This window comes from Pithys albifrons, chromosome 5 (assembly GCF_047495875.1).
Source record: "Pithys albifrons albifrons isolate INPA30051 chromosome 5, PitAlb_v1, whole genome shotgun sequence".
NCBI classification, from domain to species: Eukaryota; Metazoa; Chordata; class Aves; order Passeriformes; family Thamnophilidae; genus Pithys; species Pithys albifrons.
In genome coordinates this window covers 7,947,265-7,955,674 of record NC_092462.1, presented here as the reverse complement: position 1 = coordinate 7,955,674, position 8,410 = coordinate 7,947,265, and the positions used below count along the sequence as shown (strand labels likewise).

Genomic DNA, 8,410 nt, shown 5'->3' with positions numbered 1-8,410 from the left:
AAAGACAGATATTGTGCTGGCAAGAAACCCGAAGCGACAACCCCCCCCACCCACCCCTCCCGCTGTCACCTACGCGGCAACGTCCTTTCTCGCTTCGGGAGCAGCGTGTGGTGGGGACAATATGGGAATCCCCATTAAATATGTAACGCGGTAAACAAATACCTCGGACAGTGAATCAGGCTACACAAATAATGTAGAACATCTACTACAGGGTGCCGACGCCGTACGAATAGGAATACTCGCCAGAGAAATACCTTAGGTTCAGGTGGCAATTTACAAATGGCCAAAAGGGACGCTCAGAAGAAAAGCTCACGTTCATAAATCCTATCAACACAAAATATTTGATTCTCACTAACAATTTTTTTTACTTTTATCAAGACTTAGATTAAAGAGGTGTAATTAATTAGAATGAGCACAAAATGAAGTTGCTAGAGAGATAAATTAATAATTTACAAGGGGTTGTTTGGCAGTAATCTAATAATAGGTTTTGAAGACCAGTGAACACAGCAGGATCAGCTCTTTCCCTAAGCGTTATAACTTCAGAGAAGGAAAAGGATAATAACGACAGTAAAAATATATATATATTTATATATTTATAATACGCAGTGTAAACGCAGAAAAACCTGCCATCTTTTTTTTTAAATCATTATTATTTAAATCAAAATACTTTTGAGACGTCTCTCGCGGCGCAAAGCCTCAACTCTAGATTCAAGTTTGGGTCCCGAGAAAGCCATGACATCGTGGCCACCCCGCTGCCACCCCGGCGAGGTCTGTTAGGAATAAAAACCAGCGGTACTTGCCGGGGCGGGTCCAGGCGTGACTCCGCGGGGAAGTTCCCCCCGAAAGTTGGGCGCGGGGTGGGCGGTGGGTGGGCTGGTGTTGTTTGTTTGGGTTTTGTTGGGTTTTCCCCCCTCCTTTCCTTTTTGCTGTTGTTGTTGTTTAATTAATTTTTTCTTGATGACGGTGATGCTGATGCTGTCGAAGCTCCTCCGCGGCCGGCTCAGATGCCCGCCGAGTACTTCATGCGCTTCTGCTTCTGGCGTTGGTTGCAGAACCAGACGCGGACCACGTTCTTCTTGAGATCCAGTTTTTCGGCGATGGCGGCGATCTTCTCGGAGGAAGGCCGGGGCTGGAGGGCGAAATAGGCCTCCAGCGAACGCTTCTCGGGGGCGGCGATGGAGGTCCGCTTGCGCTTCTTCTCCGCGCCGCTGAAAAGCTCGGGCTTGGCCAGCTTCTCGCGGTGGGACTTCTCGGCCTCCTCCAGCCACGCCTGCAGGATGGGTTTGAGGGCGATCATGTTGTTGTGGGAGAGGGTGAGGGACTCGAAGCGGCAGATGGTGCTCTGGCTGAGGGAACCCACCCCGGGGATCTTCAGGTTGGCCAGCGCCGAGCCCACGTCGGCCTGGGTAACCCCCAGCTTGATGCGGCGCTGCTTGAAGCGCTCGGCGAAGGCCTCCAAGTCGCGGGGGTCGGCGTCCACGTCGCTCATGCAGCCCATGTGGGCCGGCAGCCCGTGGGCGTGGGCCATGCCCAGCGCCGCCGGGTGCATGGGGTTCATGCCGGCCATGTGCGGAGCGTGGCCCGGCGTGGAGACCACGGCGCCGTCGGGGGCCGCCATGGCCCCCAGCGCCAGCCCCGGCGTCAGGTGCTCCAAGAGTTCCCCCTCCAGCGCTTGGTGGGGCTGGTGGTGGTGGTGGTGATGGTGGTGATGGTGGTGGTGGGTGCCCGACAGGGCGGACGGGTGGGAGATGGGCACGGAGGAGGAGGAGGCGGCCGAGGTGCAGGGGATGGTGTTCATGGTGTGGTACGTGGCGTCCGGCTTGAAGGGGCTGTGATGCGGCGGGTGGTGGTGGTGGCTCTTGCTCGGGGAGACGATGTCCACGGCTGCCAGGGCTTCGGCGCGGGCCAGCAGGCTCTCGTCCAGACCGCCGAATATATTGCTCTGCAATTGCAAATAGAAGGCACACATAACGCTCAGCAGGGAATTCGCCTCCCCGCGCACTCCGCCGTGCCACTAAAACCTTCCCAGCATGTTAAAAGAGAAATCCTGGAGAAGGGAGGGGAGGGGTGGGGGGGGAGGAGAGGAGAGGAGAAGAGAGAGCGAGCGGGGCGAGGGAGCGGGCGCGGCGCGCAGCCGCTCGCACAGAGGAACCGCGGAAGGCGGGCGAACGGACGGACGGACGGACACGCACCAGCCGCACGCAGCATCCCAGGTCATAAAAATTAATACGAGCGGCAAGAGCCGCCGCATGCATAAGTTGGGCGAGAGCCCGGCGGCGCCGGGTGATTTGCTGCACAGCCATGAAAAAATCATCAGGCGGATCCGGGGGGCCGCCGAGGGGCTCCCCTTAAAGCGGGGCGGCGGGCACCTACCGGAGGGGCGGGCAGGCAGGCCCGCCGCATCGCCTCCGAGCCGCCGCCGCTGCCGCCGGGGCCGGAGCCCGAGCCGGTGCCGGAGCCGCCGCTGCCGCCGGGGCCGGAGCCGGAGCCGGAGCCGCGTCCGGCGGAGCCGCCGGTGCCGGTGCTGCTGGGGGAGCTGGCGGAGGGGGCGGCGGCGCCGGCAGAGGGGCAGGGCGAAGCGGTGTGCAGGGCCGAGTACTTGGTTTCGTGGAGGCCGCCGCTGCTGCCGCCGCCGTGGGGGAGGCCGAAGGGCTGCTTGCTGCTCAGGGACATCATCATGGTGCTCGCCGCCGCCGCGGCCCGGCCCGCCGGCAGCCGGCCGCAGGAGGAGGGCAGGGGCGCGGGGCCGGGGGCCCGGAACCCCCGGAAAAGCCACAGGAGCCCTGCGCCCTCACCCCCAGAAAAATTTAGGAAAAAAAATATCCCACTCGCCCCCCCAGCCGGCTGCCCGAGGTCCGCCGGGGACGAGAGGGAGAGGCGGATCCGGCGAGCCGGGGATGCGCGGAGGATGCGCGGGATGCCTCCTGCCTGCCCGCCCGCCCTCTGCCCGGGCGCTCGCCGCCGTCCGCCGCCGCCTCCGCTCCGGCGCCGGCCCTCGCCTCTCGCGAAGTGCCCTCCCCGCCGCCGCGCCGGTGGGTTTTACTCTCTCCCCTCCCTCCCCTCCCCTCTCGCCTGTCACTACAGCCCAACTCCTCGGAAAGGGCCCTCCGCGCCTGCCTCCTCGGCCCCGGCCCCCTCCTCCGCCGCTCCCTGCCCGCCCCCCGCCGCTCCCACGCCCACGCGTGCTCCCACACTCACCGCCGCGCCGCGCCCCGCCACCTCCCGGAAAGGGGAGGGGAAAAGACAAAAAAAGAAAAGAAAAAAAAAAAGGAAAGGGGAAGGGACCCCCCCTCTTTCCCCCGCCGCCTCACATCCACACTCCATGAAATTTAAAAAAAAAAAAAAAAAAAAAAGGTGGGGGGGGAAGAAAAGTCCCGTCCGGTCTTCTCACGAACCCACAACCAGAGTGTCCCGCCGCTGCCCTGGCATCGCTCCGGGGGGTGGCAGGGGCGGCGGGATGCGCTGGGCGCCGAGAGCTGCGCGGGGACAGCGGAGGGAAAGGCCAGGAGCGACAGCCGGGGTCTGCCCCCACCGACGTCCCCCATCGGTGGGGAGCTGCGGGGATCACCCTGCAAAAACGCAGCGCTATCCCGCCAACTTCCCCGCCTCTCTATTAGAAAAAGAAGAAAAGGGAAAGAAAAAAAAAACCAACAGAGAGAGAAGAAAAATCTGGGAAAATCAGTTTTCCTGAATGTGGCCAGGTTTATTTCCATGAATTTCACTTTGCAGCAGGAAGGTTAAAATAAGTGCTTAGGTGTTTAATTTCTCACCTAAACAGCAGACTTGGTAATTTTAAGGGAAATAAAAAAAATTACATTTTATCAGCTCTCACTGTCGCCAGCTTGGAGAAATGAAATAAATCAAAGTTAAAAGCTTGAGTATCATTTAATTATGGTGCGAATAGCGCTTGGAAAGAAGTAGAACAACATCTCTAAACAAATTATGGCCGGGCCAGGAAGGAATTATTAGATTGAAATTTCATTTAGGCTCGGGAGACACAGCGCTTCAATATGTAATCTGTTATGCCTCATCTGATTTGTATGCTTAATTCAGCTTGACGAATTTATTAGTTTTCATAATAGTAAAAAAATTGAGCAGCACTATGGGCTAATGCATTGTGTGTACTATAAATTGTATGTCACCGTTGAAAGGCTGAAGTCTATAGAAATCTTTTATTAATGACAACATAGGAAAGAGGATTTTCTTGCAAGCCTTTAAGGAGTTCATGCCAAACCTCCGCGCTTCGTGTCTCGGTAGGCTATTAACATATCGTCATACTAATTAGGCTACTTCATGAGTGATATAATTTCAAACTTTAAATTATGTTCTAATTAACAAGGGTTGTCCAATTTGCTTAATCTTCAAAAGGCTTTTGGCTTGTCTAATTAGTCTAAAGCATCGAGCATCTCCAACACCCAAGAAAGAGCCATCAATATTTTGCGCGTTTCGGGGCAGTCGCGGGCAGAGCCCACGCGGGGCGCGGCCCGCCCGTGGCGGGCAGGGCTGGTGAGGAGGCATCTGCCCCCCGCCTCCCTCCGTCGTGGTCCCCGCAGCGCGTCCGGCCGCTCCTACGCCCCCGCCTCCGCCTCCTCCGCAGCGGCCGCGGCCCTGCGCGCTCCAGCGCGGGCGTGCCCGGAGGTGTGCGGGAGAACGAGGGAAAGCTCCCACTTCCTGGGGAAAAAAAAAAAAAGGAAAAGAAAAATAAATAAATAAATAAATAAAAAAAACAGAAGAAGAAGAAAATACCTCGTTGGCGCTGGGAGGTCCGAGGGCAGCCAGCCTGCCGGGTGCGCGGAGCCGGGAAAGGGGCTCAACCCGCCCGGCTTTCCGGCTCAACTTTGGTGGAGAGAAACGCGAGGAGGAACCTCTCCCACCCCCCAGCCTCCCCCCGCTATACATTTAACCCCTCCCGCACTGAGTTTAATTACTCGCAATAGTTGTTCTAATGTATGCTGTCACACGGGAGAATTGAGAACGCATATCGTTAATATGAATTAATCTTGATTTTAATAGCAACTGACAACCGATCTCCAAAACACTGAGCGCTCGTCGCCGCTCCGATCGGCCGCCACCGGGATGCGGAGCAGCGCGGCCACATAGCTGGGCAAACTTTCCTCGGTGCCGGGCCCGGGATTGACCCCGGCGGACCCCGCAGTCCCCGCGGTGGCTCTGCGCGGTGCAGGGACTCTCCGCGGCTCTGGCCCCGCGCAGCCCCGCGCTGCCGCCGTGCCCGCTGCCGGCAGCGCCTTGCCCGCGGCACCGCCGCCCGCCAAACCCTGCCTTCCCCCTTTTGTTTTGTTTGGAGAATTTTTTGTTTGTTTGCCTTTGCGTGTTGGATTTTTTTTTCCTTACAGCCACGGCGCTGCCCATCTGCACCCCGCGCCCGGTATCGTGAGGGATGCCGGGGGGAGCTGCAGCAGTCGCGGAGCCCCCTCCAGCCCCCGCACCTCGGCGGCCCCGCGGGCCTCGCAGCCGACTCTGCGCACCAGCGGGCTGCCTAAATAAAAGCAGGGCCCCCCCTCCAACTTACCCACGCCCACACCCTGACCCACGCAGACACCTGGGGAAAAATCACTGTCGCCTCTCATGTATCCATGTACTGATTTACGATTAAAATTTAAAGACGCGCATTCATATTTTACCGAACCTAATGCGCCCTATGAATTTTTAATCCATTAAGATGCGGGCTACACTTTGAGCAAACTCTACCTTTGTTTTGAGGGCAGGACAGCACCTGCCCTGGCCCTGCCCGTGGGGCGGCCCCGGTGTTCCGCACCGCTCTCGGCCTCCCCCGCCGCCGGTCCGCTCCCCGGGGTTCCGGGGTTGGGGGGCGACCTGGCCCCGCCGCCGCGGGGTCACCGCGGGTGCGGACAGCGGCAGCCGCGGCACCACCGGATCGGGACGCCCCGTCGGGGCAGCTTCGCACGCCGGCGATGTCCTCGCACCCATTGCACCCCCGCTCCCCGCCAGCCCCGCATCGCTGCCCGCACCGGCTTCTGCTCCCCCTCTCCCCGCTCCAAATCTGGGGCCGCGCTGCCGTCGCGAACCGAGTCAAGTCACGAAGTCAAACTTCAAGCCCGGAACGATCAATGAAGAGTTTTGCCGTCCGTGGCGCCTCGTGCTTCCTGGCACAAAAATAAATGCAAGAAATCGAAACTTAATTACTTGAAAGAAATCCAGAAATCCTTCTACATAATTTATCCAGGCATTTTTTCGTGGCGTTTGTGTTGAATGCACGCGTTTGACTCCGCACCCTCCCTCTCCCCGCCGCCGCCGCCCCCTCGGCAGGCGCGGGGCGACAGGGAGAGAGGCGCCGGGCACGGCTCGGCGGACCCTGCACCCACCGCACCCCCGCATCCCCTGCATCCCCGCACCCACCGCACCCCCTGCACCCCCTGCACCCCCTGCACCCCTCGCACTTCCTTCACCCCGCCCGGCCGAGGGCCGAGGGGGAAGGAAGGAGGTGTCCTTAGAAGACCGCGTTCCTTCCTCCAATGAGCAGCCCCTCCTTTCCCCCGCTGAGAGGATCTCCTGGGGCAGGGCTGCGGGCAGGGTGGCATGCGGGAACCTCTCCTCTCCGTCTACAAGATCTGAGCCCTGAGCGACGCTTTCGACAGATATGTTCCGATCAGGAGTGTCTGGAGTAACAACCAGAGCCCCCTAAGCGTGACGGAAAGTGCCAATAAGGTAACTCAGTTATTCTGACGAACTCTCCTCCTTGCCATTGATGATCCCCTCCTGGCCCCCATAGCCCTTCTTATGAATAGGGTCTGACACCTGCTAGCTGGGGGTAGTGCATTAACTGGCAATGCAGCCATGGCCTCCTCATTTGCCATCTAGCCTGGTTGATGAGAGCCCTGCTTGGTGAGCCTTTCACTGAATTCATTAGGACTGTGAGTCTGCTGGCTCAGGAGCAAACTTTATCATAGACACCTCATCGAGAAGTTGAAGTAATGTTATGAAAGAATGAAAAATACATTTGGGAGCTGCCTGGAAACTGAAGTACATTTTGATTTAACTTACATTAACAGAAACCTAATGTAGAAGTGAAAGGATCTAACAAAACCATTAATAATTTAAAAATAATTACAGATAGTCTATCCTAACTATTCATAACCACTCAACATTTTAGACAAAGAAAGCTGAATATTCTTCGTGGGAGAAAGATGTGAGCAGACTGCTAAGCAGAAGCCATCCAGCTCCCACTGCCTCTCCTCTTCTCACATACATTGCACGTTGCCCACAGTACTCAGGACAACATTTCCAAACTGCTTTTCCAAAAGGGAGGGTGGAGGTGGAGGCAAGCCCTGTCATTGTACAGGGCTTTTTGGCAGGCATACAGCACGGATTTCAACCCCTCTTCTTTGCTGGAGCTGCTGTTTGAGGAGGGCCCAGTGTGGCAGGGGAGACCAAAACCTCATATGCCTCCTCAGGCTCTCCCTGGGTTCTGCCAACCCTGGAGGTCTTGAGAAAGGCCTTCTCCCTCCATATCCTTGGCTAACACCAGTGGCACTGGTGACTCTCCTGCCCCCAACTGTGCCATGCCATTTAGCTGATATCAGCACTGTACATCACCTGCTTGGCTTTGCCATGGCTCTGTACAAAAGCTATTTTTAATGCATTCATTTTAATTCAAGTTTGCATTGTGTGCTTTATAGCTCAAGGGTCTTGAGCACCCTGTAAGGCTGTGATTTTGCCTGTGTTTCTGTTCGTTTGAGGGGGGGTGTGTTGAAATATACCTGCTGTCCAAACACTGTAAAATCAAAGCACTTAGATATGCTTCAAACTTCACTGCTTTTCCTTACAGATCAAGATAAAATTGTAAAAATGGAAATTCACAGACATAAAGTGGTTTCTAAAGGAAAAGAAATATTGGGTCATACAAAGCAGATAAGAAATTCAGATCTAACTCTCACAGGAACCTACCTTACACATAGTCTTACAGGTGGGATCCCTCCCTAACTGCTTTCCCAACTGCTCCTTGCACTGAAAACATTAAGATCTCATGGATCATCAAAAAAAAATCCTATAAATCATACTGTGAATGTCCTTGGGACTCTACTCTTGCTGATTTAGACAAAACCCTGGTATCTTAGATTAGCCTTCATTAACTATTTTAATTAATTTCTCTTGTTATAGATGTATTATTACAAATCATATTCCAAACACATTCCCTAATTAAGCACGAAATTCCTCTCTACCTCCATATGCCATTTAAATGGAACAATGAGAACACGTGTGTTCAGCTGGAGGCTGGTGGCAGGCACAATAAAAGATGGTGCTTGCATATCAGGTATCTATCAGAACTTGCTCTAACCTAGAGAAAATATTTTGACTTTTCATTTGATCAACTTGGGCATATTTTCAGCACAGAGTTCTCTGCCCTTGCAAATTTTCGGTGTCTTCCATC

The 8,410-nt window shown here is 55.8% G+C and overlaps 1 protein-coding gene across 1 annotated transcript; it reads right to left on the bottom strand.

The window, feature by feature from the left end:
• Window positions 1-1,000: 1,000 nt before the first annotated feature.
• Window positions 1,001-2,679, bottom strand: POU4F2 (POU class 4 homeobox 2). The gene is made up of 2 exons (XM_071555079.1): window positions 2,374-2,679; window positions 1,001-1,942 (listed from the first exon to the last, which is right to left on the bottom strand). Exons 1-2 carry the CDS (start codon window positions 2,677-2,679, stop codon window positions 1,001-1,003), a joined length of 1,248 nt encoding a protein of 415 aa, XP_071411180.1.
• Between the last annotated feature and the right edge of the window lie 5,731 nt (window positions 2,680-8,410).

Coding starts and splice junctions, on each gene's coding strand:
- POU4F2 (XM_071555079.1), bottom strand. CDS start 2,679: ATGATGATGTCCCTGAGCAGCAAGCAGCCCTTCGGCCTCCCCCACGGC. Junction 1,943..2,373: donor CCTGCCTGCCCGCCCCTCCG/GTAGGTGCCCGC, acceptor TTGCAATTGCAG/AGCAATATATTCGGCGGTCT.